The sequence below is a fragment of the Panulirus ornatus genome, chromosome 9 (assembly GCF_036320965.1).
Source record: "Panulirus ornatus isolate Po-2019 chromosome 9, ASM3632096v1, whole genome shotgun sequence".
Lineage (NCBI taxonomy): Eukaryota > Metazoa > Arthropoda > Malacostraca > Decapoda > Palinuridae > Panulirus > Panulirus ornatus.
In genome coordinates, this window is record NC_092232.1 from 30,989,884 (window position 1) to 31,012,248 (window position 22,365).

At 41.2% G+C, this 22,365-nt stretch overlaps 1 protein-coding gene across 8 annotated transcripts in view; it reads left to right on the forward strand.

Moving 5' to 3' along the window:
- The window catches only part of snama (something that sticks like glue), a 301,283-nt gene that overhangs the window by 262,988 nt on the left and 15,930 nt on the right, over positions 1-22,365 (forward strand). For 7 of the 8 annotated variants that reach the window (XM_071664963.1, XM_071664959.1, XM_071664962.1 and 4 more), the window contains 3 exons: positions 7,226-7,468; positions 18,524-18,604; positions 18,896-19,009. In XM_071664963.1, coding sequence (XP_071521064.1) covers positions 7,226-7,468; positions 18,524-18,604; positions 18,896-19,009 — 438 coding nt within the window. The remainder of the gene's footprint in view (positions 1-7,225; positions 7,469-18,523; positions 18,605-18,895; positions 19,010-22,365) is intronic. The other variant, XM_071664964.1, reaches the window with a different exon arrangement.

Sequence of the window (22,365 nt, forward strand, 5' to 3'; positions counted from 1 at the left end):
GGGGTTGTCATTTCATGTGTGGCAGGGTGGCGATGGGAATGAGTGAGGGCAGACAGTATGAATTATGTACATGTGTATATATGTATATGTCTGTGTGTGTATATATATGTATGCATTGAGATGTATAGGTATGTATATGTGTGTGTTTGTGTGGACATTTATGTATATACATGTATACACATGTATATTTGAGATGTATAGGTATGTATATTTGTGTGTGTGGACGTGTATGTACATACATGTGTATGTGGGTGGATTGGGCCATTCTTTCGTCTGTTTCCTTGCGCTACCTCGCTAACGCGGGAGACAGTGACAAAGCAAAATAAAAAAATAAATTTTTTTTTTTTTCATACTTGGGGATAGGGGAGAAAGAATACTTCCCACGCATTCCTCACGTGTCGTAGAAGGCGACTACAGGGGACGGGAGTGGGGGGCTAGAAACCCTCCCCTCTTTGTATTTTAACTTTCTAAAAGGGGAAACAGAAGAAGGAGTCACGCGGGAAGTGCTCATCCTCCTCGAAGGCTCATATTGGGGTGTCTAAATGTGTGTGGATGTAACCAAGATGAGAAAAAAGGAGAGATAAGTAGTATGTTTGAGGAAAGGAACCTGGATGTTTTGGCTCTGAGTGAAACGAAGCTCAAGGGTAAAGGGGAAGAGTGGTTTGGGAATGTCTTTGGAGTAAAGTCAGGGGTTAGTGAGAGGACAAGTGCAAGGGAAGGAGTAGCACTACTCCTGAAACAGGATTGGTGGGAGTATGTGATAGAGTGTAAGAAAGTAAATTCTAGATTGATATGGGTAAAACTGAAAGTTGATGGAGAGAGATGGGTGATTATTGGTGCATATGCACCTGGGCATGAGAAGAAAGATCATGAGAGGCAAGTGTTTTGGGAGCAGCTGAATGAGTGTGTTAGTGGTTTTGATGCACAAGACTGGGATATAGTGATGGGTGATTTGAATGCAAAGGTGAGTAATGTGGCAGTTGAGGGAATAATTGGTACACATAGGGTGTTCAGTGTTGTAAATGGAAATGGTGAAGAGCTTGTAGATTAATGTGCTGAAAAAGGACTGGTGATTGGGAATACCTGGTTTAAAAAGCGAGATATACATAAGTATATGTATGTAAGTAGGAGAGATGGCCAGAGAACGTTATTGGATTACGTGTTGATTGATAGGCACGCGAAAGAGAGACTTTTGGATGTTAATGTGCTAAGAGGTTGCAACTGGAGGGATGTCTGATCATTATCTTGTGGAGGCGAAGTTGAAGATTTGTAGGGGTTTTCAGAAAAGAAGAGAGAATGTTGGGATGAAGAGAGTGGTGAGAGTAAGTGAGCTTGGGAAGGAGACTTGTGTGAGGAAGTACCAGGAGAGACTGAGTACAGAATGGAAAAAGGTGAGAACAAAGGAGGTAAGGGGAGTGGGGGAGGAATGGGATGTATTTAGGGAAGCAGTGATGGCTTGTCCAAAATAAATATATATATATATATATATATATATATATATATTTTTTTTTTTTTTTTTTTTTTCTTTTTATACTATTCGCCATTTCCCGCGTTAGCAAGGTAGCGTTAAGAACAGAGGACTGGACCTTTAAGGGAACATCCTCACCTGGCCCCCTTCTCTGTTCCTTCTTTTGGAAAATTAAAAAAAAACTGAAAGGGAGGATTTCCAGACCCCCGCTCCCTTCCCTTTTAGTCGCCTTCTACGACACGCAGGGAATACGTGGGAAGTATTCTTTCTTCCCTATCCCCAGGGAAATATATATATATATATATATATATATATATATATATATATATATATATATATATATATATATATATTTTTTTTTTTCATACTATTCGCCATTTCCTGCATTAGCGAGGTAGCGCTAAGAACAGAGGACTGGGCCTTTGAGGGAATATCCTCACCTGGCCCCCTTCTCTGTTCCTTCTTTTGGAAAAAAAAAAAAAAGATAAAAAAAAATAAAAAAAAAAGAGAGGGGAGGATTTCCAGCCCCCCGCTCCCTTCCCTTTTAGTCGCCTTCTACGACACGCAGGGAATACGTGGGAAGTATTCTTTCTCCCCTATCCCCAGGGATATATATATATATATATTTTTTTTTTTTTTTTTTTTTTATACTTTGTCGCTGTCTCCCGCGTTTGCGAGGTAGCGCAAGGAAACAGACGAAAGAAATGGCCCAACCCACCCCCATACACATGTATATACATACGTCCACACACGCAAATATACATACCTACACAGCTTTCCATGGTTTACCCCAGACGCTTCACATGCCTTGATTCAATCCACTGACAGCACATCAACCCCGGTATACCACATCGCTCCAATTCACTCTATTCCTTGCCCTCCTTTGACCCTCCTGCATGTTCAGGCCCCGATCACACAAAATCTTTTTCACTCCATCTTTCCACCTCCAATTTGGTCTCCCTCTTCTCCTTGCTCCCTCCACCTCTGACACATATATCCTCTTGGTCAATCTTTCCTCACTCATCCTCTCCATGTGCCCAAACCACTTCAAAACACCCTCTTCTGCTCTCTCAACCACGCTCTTTTTATTTCCACACATCTCTCTTACCCTTACGTTACTCACTCGATCAAACCACCTCACACCACACATTGTCCTCAAACATCTCATTTCCAGCACATCCATCCTCCTGCGCACAACTCTATCCATAGCCCACGCCTCGCAACCATACAACATTGTTGGAACAACTATTCCTTCAAACATACCCATTTTTGCTTTCCGAGATAATATTCTCGACTTCCACACATTCTTCAAGGCCCCCAGAATTTTCGCCCCCTCCCCCACCCTATGATCCACTTCCGCTTCCATGGTTCCATCCGCTGCCAGATCCACTCCCAGATATCTAAAACACTTCACTTCCTCCAGTTTTTCTCCATTCAAACTCACCTCCCAATTGACTTGACCCTCAACCCTACTGTACCTAATAACCTTGCTCTTATTCACATTTACTCTTAACTTTCTTCTTCCACACACTTTACCATGTGTACATGTAGGAAGAGAGGAAAGTGATTGGTTCTCAGTGAATGTAGGTTTGCGGCAGGGGTGTATGATGTCTCCATGGTTGTTTAATTTGTTTATGGATGGGGTTGTTAGGGAGGTGAATGCGAGAGTTTTGGAAAGAGGGGCAAGTATGCAGTCTGTTGTGGATGAGAGAGCTTGAAAAGTCAGTTGTTGTTTGCTGATGATACAGCACTGGTGGCTGATTCATGTGAGAAACTGCAGAAGCTGGTGACTGAGTTTGGTAAAGTGTGTGAAAGAAGAAAGTAAGAAGAAAGTTAAGAATAAATGTGAATAAGAGCAAGGTTATTAGGTGCAGTAGGGTTGAGGGTCAAGTCAATTGGGTAGTAAGTTTGAATGGAGAAAAACTGGAGGAAGTAAAGTGTTTTAGATATCTGAGAGTGGATCTGGCAGCAGATGGAACCATGGAAGCGGAAGTGAATCATAGGGTGGGGAAGGGGGCGAAAATTCTGGGAGCCTTGAAGAATGTTTGGAAGTCTAGAACATTATCTCGGAAAGCAAAAGTGGGTATGTTTGAAGGAATAGTGGTTCCAACAATGTTGTATGGTTGCGAGGCGTGGGCTATGGATAGAGTTGTGCGTAGGAGGGTGGATGTGCTGGAAATGAGAAGTTTGAGGATAATATGTGGTGTGAGGTGGTTTGATCGAGTAAGTAATGTAAGGGTAAGAGAGATGTGTGGAAATAAAGAGTGTGGTTGAGAGAGCAGAAGAGGGTGTTTTGAAATGGTTTGGGCACATGGAGAGAATGAGTGAGGAAAGATTGACCGAGAGGATATATGTGTCAGAGGTGGAGGGAATGAGGAGAAGTGGGAGACCAAATTGGAGGTGGAAAGATGGAGTGAAAAAGATTTTGAGTGATCGGGGCCTGAACATGCAGGAGGGTGAAAGGCATGCAAGGAATAAAGTGAATTGGAACGATATGGTATACCGGGGTTGATGTGCTGTCGATGGATTGAACCAGGGCATGTGAAGCGTCTTGGGTAAACCATGGAAAGTTGTGTGGGGCCTGGATGTGGAAAGGGAGCTGTGGTTTTGGAGAGTGATTGGTTCTCAGTGAATGTCGGCTTGCGACAGGTGTGTGTGATGTCCCTTTGGTTGGAGAGAGGGGCGAGTATGCAGTCTGTTGTGAATGAGTGGGCCTGGGAAGTGAGTCAGTTGTTTGCCGATGATACAGTTCAGGTGGCTGATTTGGGTGAGAAACAGCACAGGTTGGTGATTGAGTATGGAAAAGTGTGTGAAAGGAGAAAGTTGCAAGTAAATGTGAATAAGAGCAAGGTTTATTAGGTTCTGTTCAGTAGGGTTGAGGGACAAGTTAATTGGAATGTAAGTTTGAATGGAGAAAAATTGGAGGAAGTGAAATGTTTTAGGTATCTGGGAGTGGACTTAGCAGCAGATGGAACCTAGAGTATGCCCCACTACACACACACACACACACACAGAAAAGAGGTATTTGGGCAGTACCTGCAGGGAAGGAATGCAAATGATTGGGAGATGTATAAAAGAAAGCGGCAGGAGGTCAAGAGGAAGGTTCAAGGTTTGAAAAAGAGGGTAAATGAGAGTTGGGTTGAGAGAGTATCATTGAACTTTAGGGAGAATAAAAAGATGTTTTGAAAGAAGGTAAATAATGTGTAAAAGACAAGAGCAAATGAGAACATTGGTGAAGACGGCAAAGGGGAAGTGATAAAGTGAGGAAGAGATGGAGTATTTTGAAGGATTGTTTAACATGCTTGACGATAAGAGTGGAAGATGTAGGGTGTTTTGGTTGGGGTTGTATGCGAAGTGAGAAGGTCATGGAGAGTGGTTTGTTGAAGAGAGGAAGTGGTGAAAGAATTTCGTTAGATGAAATGTGGCAAGGCATCTGGAGTGGATGGTTTTGCAGTTGAGTTTATTAAGAAAGGGAGTGGTGTTCTGTTGATTGGTTGGTAAGGATAACTTATGTATATTTGGATCAAGGCAAAGTGCCTGATAATTGGCTGAATGCATGTATAGTGCCAGCGTATAAAGACATAGGGGATAAAGGTGAGTGTTCGAACTAAAGAGGGATAAGTTTGTTGAGTTAACCTGGTAAGCTGTATGGGAAGGTATCCATTGAGAGGGTGAAGGGATGTACAGAGATTCAGATTGTGGAGGAGCAGTGTGGTTTTAGAAGTGGTAGAGGATTTGTGGATCAGGAGTTTGCTTTGTTGAATGTGTGTGAGAAATACTTAGAAAAACAGATGGATTTGTATGAGACATTTATGGTTCTGGAGAGAGCATATGATATAGTTGTTGGAGATACTTTGTGAAAGGTATTTAGAATATATGGTGTAGGAGGTAAACTGCTCTTGAGTTAAGTTAGGTTAGAATTTTTTTTTAGATTAATGTGGGTAAAACTGAAGAAGAAAGATCATGAGAGGCAAGTCGTTTGTTAGCAGTTGTGAGTGTGTCAGCAGTTTTGGTGCATGAGACTGGGTATTAGTGATGGGTGATTTAAATGCGCAGGTAAGTAATGTGGCAGTTGGTGGTGTAATTGATGTGCATGGGGTATTCAGTGTTATCAATGGAAATGGTAAAGAGCTTGTGGATTCATGTGCTGAAAAAAGACTGGTGATTGGGAATATCTTGTTTAAAAAGTGAGATATACATAAGTATGCAAAAGTGAATAGGAGAGATGGTCATCGTGCATTATTAGACTATGTATTAATTGATAGGCATGTAAAAGAGACTTTTGAATGTAAATGTGCTGAGATGGGCAGCTGGTGAGATGCCTGATCACTATCTTGAGGAGGTGAAGGTGAAGATTTGTAGAGGTGTTTGAAAAAGAGGAGACAGTGTCAGAAAGAAGAAAGTGGTGAGAATGAGTGAGCTTGGAAAGGAAATTTGTGTGAAGAAATGCCAAGAGAGATTGAATGTAGAACGGCAAAAGGTCAGAGCAAATAAAGTGAGGGGAGTGGATGAGGTATTTAGGGAAGCAGTGATCGTATGAGCAAGAGATGCATGATGTATGTGAAAGGTGGGAAGATTGGCAGATTAAAAAGGGTAGTGATTGGTGAGATGGAAGTAAACTTGCCTGTGAAAGAGAAAAGAGAGGCATTTGTGCAGTACTTACAAGGAAAGAATGCAAATGATTAGGAGATGTATGAGATAAAGCAGCAGGAGGTCAAGAGGAAGGTGCAAGAGTTGAAAAATGGACAAATAAGATTTGGAGTGAGAGAGTATCATTAAACTTGAGGAAGAATAGAAAGATGTTTTGGAAGGAGGTAAATAATGTGTGAAAGACAAGTGAACAGTTGTGGACATTGGTGAGGGGAGTAAAAGGGGAAGTGATAACAGGTAGTGATGGAGTGGAGATGGTGATTATATGGAAGGATTATTTAATGTGTTTGATGACAGAGTGGCAAATATAGGGTGTATAAGATCAGGATGGTATGCAAGAGTTAGGACTACTATTCCTTGAAACATAGCCAGTTTTGCCCTCTTAGATAATGTTCTCTTTTTCTACACATCCTTCATTGCTCCCAGAACGTTTGCCTCTCTACAACCCTATGACTCACTTCCACTTTCATAGTTCCTAACTTGTCCTTCACCCCTGCTGAACCTAATAACCTTGCTTTTATTATTCACATTCATTCTTATCTCTTTCCTTTCACCCATACTCAGTCACCAACTGCAGTTTCCTACTGGAATCAGCCACCAGTGCTGTATCATTGGCAAACAACAACTGACTCACTTTCCAGGCTCTGTCATCCCCAACAGACTGCATAGTTGCCACTCTCTCCAGGACTCTTGCATTTACCTCTCTCTTGTCTTTTCACATTATTTACCTCCTTTCAAAACATCTTTTTTATTCTCTCTAAAGCTTCATGATACTCTCTCACCCCAGTTCTCCTTTACCTTCTTTTTCATCCCATACACCTTCCTCTTGACCTCCTGCTGCTTTCTTTTATACATCTCCCAATCATTTGCACTCTTTCCCTGCAGGTACTGTCCAAATGCCTATTTTCTATGTGTGTGTGTGTGTGTGCGCACTTGTTAAGTAGGGCATATGCACTCTAGTGTATGTTTTTGTAAGTCATTTTATTGGGAGAAGTAAGTGATAGAGCTTATGAATATTTTTACATAGCACATGAAATAGTTTCCTCAGTATACTTAAGTTTTTCTGAAGGTTTAATTGAATGACACTGATGACTTCCATCTTGTCAGGTCTCCTCCTCATCGTTACCATTCTAGATTACGGTCCCGTTCACCTCGTCGATCATGGTCACGTTCTCGTACTCGCTCACGTTCTCGGAGTCGGGTAATTGGCTCAGGAGTAAGGTCATCTCGATCCCCAATAAGACATCGGTGGAGTCGCTCACCACCCCGAGGCCTTGGATCACGTTCACAGCGCTCACCTTCGTTCACTAGAGAACGCTCTCTTTCAAACCATTCATTGTCTTTGAGCAGGTAAGTTAAGCCTTGAATTTCCTCGAAGTATTGTTTTGATTTCTTTAGGTTAGATTTTTGTTTTTTGAAGCAAGAAAGTAATTGACATTATCTCTGTTATAATCTTTTCCACTGATTGTTTTTCTTGTCCATAATTAATGTGCATCATTTTCTCTTCACAAATTAATACAATAGGGTCACAATATAGCTCAAGATAAGTACCAAAATGTTTGTGCAGTAGCACATCATGCAATATTGTGACCCATTTCCATGTAAATAAGGGGTTAGTGACTGGGGTAAAGAAAATGAACAAGGAAAAATGGAAATAATCAACCAAAAAAACTCTCAAATTGTTATCCAAGCAATGAAACTATTATATAACACCTACTGAAAATTTTAGAGAGGTATCTGGCTTTTTTCACATCCACATTTCTTCAGGATCTCGGATAGGCTAGGTAAGATTTTGTTGTAAATCTATTCTGAATATTTAGATACTTATTAGGTCTAGCCTTAGGTAAGAACCTCTTAAAAAGAAATATATAGAAGAAATACCTGTAGAGTCTAAATGAAATAGTTTACTATTTTGTTTACTGAAAAAAAATTTATTTAACTGAAAAATTGTTATTCGCCTCACTGCATCTACCTGAATTGCTACTGTTCTACTGTGCCACCCTCATTTCCAATATTTTTCATTAAGTTATGTTTAGTACATGAATAAGTCATAAACTTATCGAGGAGAAATGTGCAGAACAATATATAAAGGGGTAAATTTTTGGAAAGGCATACTTTATTTTCACAAATCTTAGTATCTTGAGATGCATTGCCATCTCTGGAATAAATGGGTGAGATAAGGCTTTCCCTTTTCTTCTTTGTGATGTGGATGCTGCTTTCATCAATGCCATAATGATGAGTAACTGCTGAAGTGCTAGACTCATACTCAAGTTCATTCAAAATCTTGAAGACCTCATTTGTTGTAGGAATACTTGTGGAAGGCTTAGACATACTGATGATTGGTTCAAGTGGGCAGAAGTGTAGAAATATACAAGCGGCAGATGATGCATACTTACTCTTTGAGTGCCAATAGAGAACTGAAGCAGTGGGCATCTTGGTATGCATAGCATCAGCACCCTGCAACTTGCAGCCATTTGGGCTTGATGTTATGTTGGGATAGCATATAAAACTGGGAGCCATTTTGGTGCCTGCACTATTATGAAATCAGTGTATCAAATCAAACTTTTTAGAAACTGCTGTATTATCAAGAAGGCATTATTGTGTTTTGCCCCATTTTGAGGCTGATATTTGGCCCCTTTTCCAATGCAAAATAACTTCTCATCTCCATATTCCTTAACCCTAAATTTCCAATATGAAAGAAAAAATATTTAAATCAGATATGGTAATTACTTTAGAAATCTTAAAAAAGATTGCACTTTAGATAAGTAAAGAATATTATATATTCATTTACTATACTTGATCACCATTTCCTGCATCAGCAAGTAGTGCCAGGAAACAGAATAACAGTCCATCCACTTTATATATGCATATGTGTATACATAATTGGGAGGTAAGTTTAAATGGAGAAAAACTGGAGGAAGTGAAGCATTTTGGATATCTGGGGGTGGACTTAGCAGTGGATGGAACCATGGAAGTGGAAGTAAGTCACAGGGTGGGGGAGGGGGCAAAGGTTTTGGGAGCGTTGAAGAATGTGTGGAAAGCAAGAACCTTATCTCAGAGAATGAAAATGGGTATGTTTGAAGGAATAGTGGTTCCAACAATGTTATATGGTTGCGAGGCATGGGCTATAGATAGGGTTGTACGGAGGAGGGTGGATGTGTTGGAAATGACATGTTTGAGGACATTATGTTGTGTGAGGTGGTTTGATCGAGTAAGTACTAAAAGGGTAAGAGAGATGTTTGGTAATAAAAAGAGAGTGGTTAAGAGAGCAGAAGAGAGTGTGTTGAAATGGTTTGGACACATGGAGGGAATGAGTGAAGAAAGATTGACAAGAGGATATATGTGTTAGAGTGGAGGGAACAAGGAGAATCAGGAGACCAAATTGAAGGTGGAAGGATGGGAGTGAAAAGGATTTTGAGCGATCAGTGCCTTAACATATAGAAAGGTGAAAGGCATGCAAGGAATAGAGTGAATTGGAACGATGTGGTATACTGGGGTTGAAATGCTGTCAGTGGATTGAACCAGGGCATGTGAAGCGTCTGGGGCAAACCATGGAAAGGTCTGCAGGGCCTGGATGTGGAAAGGGTGCTGTGGTTTTGGTGCATTACACAAGGCAGCTAGAGATAGAGTGTGAGCGAGTGGCATTTTTTTTTTTCCTGGCATTATCCTGCTTGGGGGGGCTATGTCCTGTGTGGCAGAGTGGCGAAGAGAATGGATGAAGGCAACAAGTATTGATATATACATTTATATATTTTATTATTATTATTATACTTTGTCGCTGTCTCCCGCGTTTGCGAGGTAGCGCAAGGAAACAGACGAAAGAAATGGCCCAACCCCCCCCCCATACACATGTATATACATACGTCCACACACGCAAATATACATACCTACACAGCTTTCCATGGTTTACCCCAGACGCTTCACATGCCTTGATTCAATCCACTGACAGCACGTCAACCCCGGTATACCACATCGCTCCAATTCACTCTATTCCTTGCCCTCCTTTCACCCTCCTGCATGTTCAGGCCCTGATCACACAAAATGTTTTTCACTCCATCTTTCCACCTCCAATTTGGTCTCCCTCTTCTCCTTGTTCCCTCCACCTCCGACACATATTTCCTCTTGGTCAATCTTTCCTCACTCATCCTCTCCATGTGCCCAAACCACTTCAAAACACCCTCTTCTGCTCTCTCAACCACGCTCTTTTTATTTCCACACATCTCTCTTACCCTTACGTTACTCACTCGATCAAACCACCTCACACCACACATTGTCCTCAAACATCTCATTTTCAGCACATCCATCCTCCTGCGCACAACTCTATCCATAGCCCACGCCTCGCAACCATACAACATTGTTGGAACCACTATTCCTTCAAACATACCCATTTTTGCTTTCCGAGATAATGTTCTCGACTTCCACACATTCTTCAAGGCCCCCAGGATTTTCGCCCCCTCCCCCACCCTATGATCCACTTCCGCTTCCATGGTTCCATCCGCTGCCAGATCCACTCCCAGATATCTAAAACACTTCACTTCCTCCAGTTTTTCTCCATTCAAACTCACCTCCCAATTGACTTGACCCTCAACCCTACTGTACCTAATAACCTTGCTCTTATTCACATTTACTCTTAACTTTCTTCTTCCACACACTTTTCCAAACTCAGTCACCAGCTTCTGCAGTTTCTCACATGAATCAGCCACCAGCGCTGTATCATCAGCGAACAACAACTGACTCACTTCCCAAGCTCTCTCATCCCCAACAGACTTCATACTTGCCCCTCTTTCCAAAACTCTTGCATTTACCACCCTAACAACCCCATCCATAAACAAATTAAACAACCATGGAGACATCACACACCCCTGCCGCAAACCTACATTCACTGAGAACCAATCACTTTCCTCTCTTCCTACACGTACACATGCCTTACATCCTCGATAAAAACTTTTCACTGCTTCTAACAACTTTCCTCCCACACCATATATTCTTAATACCTTCCACAGAGCATCTCTATCAACTCTATCATATGCCTTCTCCAGATCCATAAATGCTACATACAAATCCATTTGCTTTTCTAAGTATTTTTCACATACATTCTTCAAAGCAAACACCTGATCCACACATCCTCTACCACTTCTGAAACCACACTGCTCTTCCCCAATCTGATGCTCTGTACATGCCTTCACCCTCTCAGTCAATACCCTCCCATATAATTTACCAGGAATACTCAACAAACTTATACCTCTGTAATTTGAGCACTCACTCTTATCCCCTTTGCCTTTGTACAATGGCACTATGCACGCATTCCGCCAATCCTCAGGCACCTCACCATGAGTCATACATATATACTTTTGTATATATGTGTGTCTTTATATGTATATGTATGTATATGTATGTCCTGTGTGGCAGAGTGGCGAAGGGAATGGATGAAAGCAGCAAGTATTAATATATACATGTGTATATATGTGTATTTCTTTGTATGTATATGTATGTATACATTGGGAAGGAGACTTGTGTGAGGAAGTACCAGGAGAGACTGAGTACAGAATGGAAAAGGGTGAGAACAAAGGAGGTAAGGGGAGCGGGGGAGGAATGGGATGTATTTAGGGAAGCAGTGATGGCTTGCGCAAAAGATGCTTGTGGCATGAGAAGCGTGGGAGGTGGGTTAATTAGAAAAGGTAGTGAGTGGTGGGATGAAGAAGTAAGATTATTAGTGAAAGAGAAGAAAGAGGCATTTGGACGATTTTTTCAGGGAAAAAATGCAAATGAGTGGGAGAGGTATAAAAGAAAGAGGCAGGAGGTCAAGAGAAAGGTGCAAGAGGTGAAAAAGAGGGCAAATGAGAGTTGGGGTGAGAGAGTATCATTAAATTTAGGGAGAATAAAAAGATGTTTTGGAAGGAGGTAAATAAAGTGTGTAAGACAAGGGAGCAAATGGGAACTTCAGTGAAGGGGGCTAATGGGGAGGTGATAACAAGTAGTGGTGATGTGAGAAGGAGATGGAGTGAGTATTTTGAAGGTTTGTTGAATGTGTTTGATGATAGAGTGGCAGATGTAGGGCGTTTTGGTCAAGGTGGTGTGCAAAGTGAGAGGGTTAGGGAAAATGATTTGGTAAACAGAGAAGAGGTAGTAAAAGCTTTACGGAAGATGAAAGCCGGCAAGGCAGCAGGTTTGGATGGTATTGCAGTGGAATTTATTGAAAAAGGGGGTGACTGTATTGTTGACTGGTTGGTAAGGTTATTTAATGTATGTATGATTCATGGTGAGGTGCCTGAGGATTGGCGGAATGCTTGCATAGTGCCATTGTACAAAGGCAAAGGGGATAAGAGTGAGTGCTCAAATTACAGAGGTATAAGTTTGTTGAGTATTCCTGGTAAATTATATGGGAGGTATTGATTGAGAGGGTGAAGGCATGTACAGAGCATCAGATTGGGGAAGAGCATTGTGGTTTCAGAGGTGGTAGAGGATGTGTGGATCAGGTGTTTGCTTTGTAGAATGTATGTGAGAAATACTTAGAAAAGCAAATGGATTTGTATGTAGCATTTATGGATCTGGAGAAGGCATATGATAAAGTTGATAGAGATGCTCTGTGGAAGGTACTAAGAATATATGGTGTGGGAGGCAAGTTGTTAGAAGCAGTGAAAAGCTTTTATCGAGGATGTAAGGCATGTGTACGTTTAGGAAGAGAGGAAAGTGATTGGTTCTCAGTGAATGTGGGTTTGCGGCAGGGATGTGTGATGTCTCCATGGTTGTTTAATTTGTTTATGGACGGGGTTGTTAGGGAGGTGAATGCAAGAGTTTTGGAAAGAGGGGCTAGTATGCAGTCTGTTGTGGATGAGAGAGCTTGGGAAGTGAGTCAGTTGTTGTTCGCTGATGGTACAGCGCTGGTGGCTGATTCATGTAAGAAACTGCAGAAGCTGGTGACTGAGTTTGGTAAAGTGTGTGAAAGAAGAAAGTTAAGAATAAATGTGAATAAGAGCAAGGTTATTAGGTACAGTAGGGTTGAGGGTCAAGTCAATTGGGAGGTAAGTTTGAATGGAGAAAAACTGGAGGAAGTAAAGTGTTTTAGATATCTGGGAGTGGATCTGGCAGCGGATGGAACCATGGAAGCGGAAGTGAATCATAGGGTGGGGGAGGGGGTGAAAATTCTGGGAGCCTTGAAGAATGTTTGGAAGTTGAGAACATTATCTCGCAAAGCAAAAATGGGTATGTTTGAAGGAATAGTGGTTCCAACAATGTTGTATGGTTGCAAGGCCCGGGCTGTGGATAGAGTTGTACGCAGGAGGGTGGATGTGCTGTAAATGAGATGTTTGAGGACAATATGTAGTGTGAGGTGGTTTGATCAAGTAAGTAATGTAAGGGTAAGAGAGATGTAAGGAAATAAAAAGAGTGTGGTTGAGAGAGCAGAAGAGGGTGTTTTGAAATGGTTTGGTCACATGGAGAGAATGAGTGAGGAAAGATTGACCAAGAGGATATATGTGTCAGAGGTGGAGGGAACGAGGAGAAGTGGGAGACCAAATTGGAGGTGGAAAGATGGAGTGAAAAAGATTTTGAGTGATCGGGGCCTGAACATGCAGGAGGATGAAAGGCGTGCAAGGAATAGAGTGAATTGGAACGATGTGGTTTACCGGGGTCGACGTGCTGTCAATGGATTGAACCAGGGCATGTGAAGCGTCTTGGGTAAACCATGGAAAGTTTTGTGGGGCCTGGATGTGGAAAGGGAGCTGTGGTTTTGGTGCATTATTACATGACAGCTAGAGACTGAGTGTGAACGAATGGGGCCTTTGTTGTCTTTTCCTAGCGCTACCTCGCACACATGAGGGGGGAGGGGGTTGTTATTCCATGTGTGGCGAGGTGGCAATGGGAACAAATAAAGGCAGACAGTATGAATTATGTACATGTGTATATATGTATATGTCTGTGTGTGTATATATATGTGTACATTGAGATGTATAGGTATGTATATTTGCGTATGTGGACGTGTATGTATATACATGTGTATGTGGGCGGGTTGGGCCATTCTTTCGTCTGTTTCCTTGCGCTACCTCGCTAACACGGCAGACAGCGACAAAGCAAAATAAAATAAATAAAATAATAAAAATGTATACATTGATATGTATATGTATGTGTATGTGAGTGGTTGGGCCTTTCTTCTTCTGTTTCCTTGCACTATCTCGCTGATGTGGCAAACAGTGGTTAAGTATGATATTAATAATAATGATTGTAGTAATGTGGTAGTTGAGGGTATAATTGGTGTACATGAGGTGTTCAGTGTTGTAAATGGAAATGGTGAAGAGCTTGTGGATTTGTGTGCTGAAAAAGGAATGGTGATTGGGAATACCTGGTTTAAAAAGAGAGATATACATAAGTATACATATGTGAGTTGGAGAGATGGCCAAAGGTGTTATTGGATTATTTGTTAATTGATAGGCATGTAAAAGAGACTTTTGGATGTTAATGTGCTGAGAGGGGCAACTGGAGGGATGTGTGATTACTCTCTTGTGGAGGTGAAGGTGAAGATTTGTAGAGGTTTTCAGAAAAGAAGAGAGAACATTGGGGAGAAGAGACTGGTGAGGGTAAGTGAGCTTGGAAAGGAGACTTGTGTGAGGAAATACCAGGAGAGATTGAGTGCAGAATGGCAAAAGGTGAAAGCAAATGATGTAAGGGGAGTGGGAGAGGAATGGGATATAGGAGGTCAAGAGAAAGGTGCAGAAGGTGAATAATAGGGCAAATGAGAGTTGGGGTGAGAGAGTATCATTAAATTTTAGGGAGAATAAAAAGATGTTTTAGAAGGAGATGAATAATGAGCATAAGACAAGAGAACAAATGGGAACATCAGTGAAGGGGGCAAATGGTGTGGTAATAACAAGTAGTGATGAAGTGAGAAGGGTATGGAGTGAATATTTTGAAGGTTTGTTGAATGTGTTTGATGGTAGAGTGGCAGATATGGGGTGTTTTGATTGGGATGGAGTGCAAAGTGAGAGGGTCAGGGAGAATGGTTTGGTGAACAGAGAAGAGGTAGTGAAAGCTTTGTGGAAGATGAAAGCCGGCAAGGCGGCAGGTTTGGATAGTATTGCAGTGGAATTTATTAAAAAAGAGGGTGACTGTGTTGTTGATTGGTTGGTAAGGATATTCAGTGTATGTATGGTTCACTGTGAAGTGCCCGAGGATTGGCGGATTGCATGCATAGTGCCATTGTACAAAGGCACAGGGGATAAAGGTGATTGTTCAAATTACAGAGGCATAAGTTTGTTGAGTATTCCTGGGAAATTATATGGGAGGGTATTGATTGAGAGGGTAAAGGCATGGTAAGAGCATCAGATTGAGGAAGTTGCAGTGTGGTTTCAGAAGTGGTAGAGGATGTGTGGATTAGGTGTATGTTTTGAAGAATGTATGTAAGAAATACTTAGAAAAACAGATGGATTTGTAGATAGCATTTATGGATCTGGAGAAGGCATATGATAGGGTAGATAGAGATGCATTGTGGAAGGTTTTAAGAGTATATAGTATGAGAGGTAAGTTGCTAGAAGCAGTGAAAAGTTTTTACCAAAGATATAAGGCATGTGTACAAGTAGGAAGAGAGGAAAGTGATTGGTTCCCAGTAAATGTCGGTTTGCAGCAGGGGTGCGTGATGTCTCCATGGTTGTTTAATTTGTTTATGGATGGGGTTGTTAGGGAGGTGAATGCAAGAGTCTTGGAGAGAGGGGCAATTATGCACTCTGTTATGGATGAGAGGGGATGGGAAGTGAGTCAGATGTTGTTTGTTGATGATACAGCGTTGGTGGCTGATTCGGGTGAGAAACTGCAGAGGTTGGTGACTGAGTTTGGTAAAGTGTGTGAAAGAAGAAAGTTGAGAGTAAATGTGAACAAGAGCAAGTTTATTAGATTAAGTAGGGTTGAGGGACAAGTTAATTGGGAGGTAAGTTTGAATAGAGAAAATTGGAGGAAGTGAAGTGTTTTAGATATCAGGGAGTAGACTTAGCAGCGTATGGAACCATGGAAGTGGAAGTGAGTCACAGGGTGGAGGAGGGAGCGAAGATTTTGGGAGCGTTGAAGAATGTGTAGAAGACAAGAACGTTATCTCAGAGGGCAAAAATGGGTATGTTTGAAGGAATAGTGGTTCCAACAATGTTATATGGTTTCAAGGCTTGGGCTATATATAGGGTTGTGCGGAGGAGAGTGGATGTTGGAAATGAAATGTTTGAGGACAGTATGTGGTGTGAGGTGGTTTGATGGAGTAAGTAATGAAAGGGTAAGAGAGATGTGTGGTATTAAGAAGAGTGTGGTTGAGAGAGCAGAAGAGGGTGTGTTGAAGTGGTTTGGACACATGGAGAGAATGAGTAACAAAAGACTAACAAAGAGGATATATGTATCAGAGGTGGAGGGAACAAGGAGAAGTAAGAGACCAAATTGGAGGTGGAAGGATGCAGTGAAAAAGATTTTGAGCGATTGGGGCCTGAACATACAGGAGGGTGAAAGGCATGCAAGGAATAGAGTGAATTGGAACGATGTGGTATACCTGGGTCAACGTGCTGTCAATGGATTGAATCAGGGCATGTGAAGCATCTGGGGTAAACCATGGAAAGGTCTGTTGGGCCTGGATGTGGAAAGGGAGCTACGGTTTCAGTGCATTACACATGACAGCTAGAGACTGAGTGTGAATGAATGTGGCCTTTTTTTGTCTCCATGTCACTGTCTCGCTGGAGGGGGGATGCTATTTCGTGTGTGATAGGGTGGCAATGGGAATGGATGAAGGCAGGAAGTATGGATATGTACATTTGTTAATATGTATATGTCTGTGTATGTATATGTATGTATACGTTGAAATATATGTATATGTGTGTGCATGAGTGTTTCTGTATGTACATGGGTATGTGGGTGGGTTGGGCTATTCTTCATCTGTTTCCTTGCGCCAACTCGCTAACGCAGGAGACGGCAGTTGAGTATGATAAATTTATAAATGCATAATGATAATACATAAACACGCACATATACAAGCATATACATATCAATATATTTGTCCCTGAGGACAGGGGAGAAAGAATGCTTCCCACGTATTCCCTGCATGATGTTGAAGGCTACTGAAGGGGGCAGGAGTTGGGGGCTGGAAACCTTATCCTCCTAGTATTTCATTTTCTAAAAGGGGAAACAGAAGTCAAGCAGGGAGTATTCATCCTCCTTGAAGGCTCAGATTGGGGTGTCTGAAGTAAAGAATGTGAAACATCTGGAGTAAACCATGGAAAGTTACCTGTGGGGCCTGGATGTGGATAGGAAGCTGTGATTGCATAGGATTTTAGAAGTTCAGTTTCTAAGTACAGCTTTGTTTAGTGGTTACTGAACTTAGATGCAATTGTTTAGGTATTTAAACACCTAAGTTTCAGACCAAGGATTGAATGTCTGAGGTGCCTTGGTTTTAAGTAACTGTGGCCCTTTTTATGGTTCATGATATTTTATTATCATATATTGAATTTCATTGATTTCACCCATGCTGGTGAAACATCTTTATTATCATGGCCAGCTCTTAGACTTGTCCATAGTTAGTAGCTATTTGACCCAACAACATACGCTACTTATGCCTATACCACCTCATTACATTGTCATTTACTTAAATGATTTCTTTTAGTCATTATAGGTTTTCCACAGGGGATAAGGACAGAGGTATAATAGTCTTTGACTTGAGAATAAATAACCACTTGTCCCACCCCCCAAAAAAGGGAAGAGGTCAAATTTAGATAATAGATTAAATAACACAGGTTCTGCTGATTTCTTTTAAGTCAGTATTATTCGAACTAGGCTTTCCAATTTTCTTTATCCAATATTCTCTTAGAAACTGCAAAGTTGCAGAAATTTAACTAATTGATATGAAACTAATATAGTAAAAATGGTGGCTTTATGAAAGTAAAAATTATTTGAAATCTTTGAATAGCACTAGTTTTACATTGTTTTTAAGTTGTGAATAACACACACACACACACACACACACACACACACACACACACACACACACACACACACACACACACACCCCAGACAGACCCCTGTAATGGTAATGTTGACATGTAGTATTAATTTTTTTTCATAATATGCCACACAGTTGGTAACATTACTCAGTAAAGAAGTTAACTTACTTAACTATCGTTTCGCAGGAACTTGATTTGATTTCTCATTAATTTGAATTGTGTTTCAAGGAGTGGTGGGCAGCTTGATTCATTGAAAGTAAGATTAACCTTGAACTTACAAAGCTGAGAGCAAGCCTGGAAATATATCAGTTTTGCAATAGTTTTGGTATTTTCTTCTCTCTCCCTTAATTCACATGGTCTTTACTATGGATACTAATTATATTGGAAAATCAAAATAGTGTTTATTTAAGGTTATGTATGAAGTTTGATGACTTTTTTCTCCTTTCAGAACACCCAGCCCAAGTCGACGGATAAAATCCTCTCCTTTACAGGTGCGACCAGTGCTTCCAGATACACGCTCACCACTACGGTTAGTTATGTTATTTTGTATATGAATTTGTTAGGGCATATGGTAGAGTGATAATCAAAGCTGTCAACTTGGATCTGATCATGGAGGCCTCTTGTCCACCCTTTGTCTTATTAGTTCAAACAGTTTCAGAGTACGTACCAGAGACTATTCAGTACAATGGCTTGTTAGCAATAGATCTTGATCACTGTACTGTGTTTCTGAATATGCTTCGTTTTGATTCATTTTATAACCAAAAGTGTAGAGATATTGTTTTAATCTTGGTTACTGATGTTTTTGCCTAAAACATTCTAGGACACTGATGGATTATGGAGCCCCAAGGGAATATGATCGATACCCAGTTAACCACATTATCCCTGAAGAATATGAGTCTTACCTTGTGGGTACTCAGTGGGATCCACATATGAGGTACGTTGGACTTATGTGTAATCAGGTTCAGAAACAACAGTAATTGAGCATGTATGATACTGGATTATTATATACAGTAACCCCTTGCTTTAATGGACCCTGATATAACAGATTTCGGATTTAACAGACTGGACAAGTAATAATACAGTACACTGACTAATAATAATCTAAAAGATAAACAAAATTTTAAAAATCTCAAATGTTGCACCATTCACATGTAATATTGCACTTGTTTTTGGTAGCATGGGGTAAACTCGCTTTGTTTTGGTCTCAGTCTGCCTCAAGCTATCATGCGGTCATATTGTATTCAGAATGTTTCTGTTATTTCAGAATTGTAACTTTATTTATTGTATATTGTATTAAAAATTGGCTCATAGGTAACATTCCATTTAACAGACTTTCGGCATTAACAGACACCCATTTCCCCAGTATTAGTCCATTGAATTTAGGGTTTATTGTTTCCTGGCGCTACCTCACTGATGCAGGAAACAGCGATCAAGTATAATAAATAAATACACATGACAGCTAGAGACTGTGTGTAAACAGATGTGGCGTTTTTGTCTGCATTCCTAGCACTATCTTGCTGAAGCAGGGGATAGCGATGCTTTTTTCCTGTAGGGCGAGTTAGCGACAGGAATGGATGAAGGCAAGCAAGTATTAATATGTACATGTGTATGCATGTAATGTCTGTGTATGTGTATGTATATGCATGTATACGTGCATATGTGGGCATTTATATATATTTTATTTTTTATTATACTTTGTCGCTGTCTCCCGCGTTTGCGAGGTAGCGCAAGGAAACAGACGAAAGAAATGGCACAACCCACCCCCATACACAATGTACACACACACACGCCTACACACGCAAATATACATACCTATATATCTCAATGTACACATATATATACACACACAGACACATACAAATATACCCATGCACACAATTCACACTGCCTGCCCCTATTCATTCACATCGCCACCTCGCCACACATGGAATACCATCCCCCTCCCCCCTCATGTGTGTGAGGTAGCACTAGGAAAAGACAACAAAGGCCCCATTCGTTCACACTCAGTCTCCAGCTGTCACGCAATAATGCCCGAAACCACAGCTCCCTTTCCACATCCAGGCCCCACACAACTTTCCATGGTTTACCCCAGACGCTTCACATGCCCTGATTCAATCCACTGACAGCACGTCAACCCCTGTATACCACATCGATCCAATTCACTCTATTCCTTGCCCGCCTGTCACCCTCCTGCATGTTCAGGCCCCGATCACACAAAATCTTTTTCACTCCATCTTTCCACCTCCAATTTGGTCTCCCAGTTCTCCTCGTTCCCTCCACCTCTGACACACATATCCTCTTGGTCAATCTTTCCTCACTCATTCTCTCCATGTGCCCAAACCATTTCAAAACACCTTCTTCTGCTCTCTCAACCACGCTCTTTTTATTTCCTCACATCTCTCTTACCCTTACGTTACTTACTCGATCAAACCACCTCACACCACACATTGTCCTTCAACATCTCATTTCCAGCACATCCACCCTCCTGCGCACAACTCTATCCATAGCCCACGCCTCGCAACCATACAACATTGTTGGAACCACTATTCCTTCAAACATACCCATTTTTGCTTTGCAAGATAATGTTGTCGACTTCCACACATTCTTCAAGGCTCCCAGGATTTTCGCCCCCTCCCCCACCCTATGATCCACTTCCGCTTCCATGGTTCCATCTGCTGCCAGATCCACTCCTAGATATCTAAAACACTTTACTTCCTCCAGTTTTTCTCCATTCAAACTTACCTCCCAATTGACTTGACCCTCAACCCTACTGTACCTAATAACCTTGCTCTTATTCACATTTACTCTTAACTTTCTTCTTTCAAACACTTTACCAAACTCAGTCACCAGCTTCTGCAGTTTCTCACATGAATCAGCCACCAGCGCTGTATCATCAGCGAACAACAACTGACTCACTTCCCAAGCTCTCTCATCCACAACAGACTTCATACATGCCCCTCTTTCCAAAACTCTGGCATTCACCTCCCTAACAACCCCATCCATAAACAAATTAAACAACCATGGAGACATCACACACCCCTGCCGCAAACCTACATTCACTGAGAACCAGTCACCTTCCTCTCTTCCTACCCGTACACATGCCTTACATCCTCGATAAAAACTTTTCACTGCTTCTAACAACTTGCCTCCCACACCATATATTCTTAATACCTTCCACAGAGCATCTCTATCAACTCTATTATATGCCTTCTCCAGATCCATAAATGCTACATACAAATCCATTTGCTTTTCTAAGTATTTCTCACATACATTCTTCAAAGCAAACACCTGATCCACACATCCTCTACCACTTCTGAAACCACACTGCTCTTCCCCAATCTGATGCTCTGTACATGCCTTCACCCTCTCAATCAATACCCTCCCATATAATTTACCAGGAATACTCAACAAACTTATACCTCTGTAATTTGAGCACTCACTCTTATCCCCTTTGCCTTTGTACAATGGCACTATGCATGCATTCCGCCAATCCTCAGGCACCTCACCATGAGTCATACATACATTAAATAACCTTACCAACCAGTCAATAATACAGTCACCCCCTTTTTTAATAAATTCCACTGCAATACCATCCAAACCTGCTGCCTTGCCGGCTTTCATCTTCCGCAAAGCTTTTACTACCTCTTCTCTGTTTACCAAATCATTTTCCCTAACCCTCTCACTTTGCACACCACCTCGACCAAAACACCCTATATCTGCCACTCTATCATCAAACACATTCAACAAACCTTCAAAATACTCACTCCATCTCCTTCTCACATCACCACTACTTGTTATCACCTCCCCATATATATATATATATATATATATATATATATATATATATATATATATATATATATATATATATATATGTATATATATATATATATATATATATATATATATATATATATATATATATATATATATATATATATTCTTTCTTTTTCTTTCATACCATTCACCATTTCCCGCATTAGCGAGGTAGCGTTAAGAACAGAGGACTGGGCCTTTGAGGGAATATCCTCACCTGGCCTCCTTCTCTGTTCCTTCTTTTGGAAAATTAAAAAAAAAAATGAGGGGAGGATTTCCAGCCCCCCGCTCTCTTCCCTTTTAGTCGCCTTCTACGACACGCAGGGAATACGTGGGAAGTATTCTTTCTCCCCTATCCCCAGGGGATATATATATATTTTTTTTGCTTTGTCGCTGTCTCCCGTGTTTGCGAGGTAGCGCAAGGAAACAGACGAAAGAAATGGCCCAACCCACCCCATACACATGTATATACAC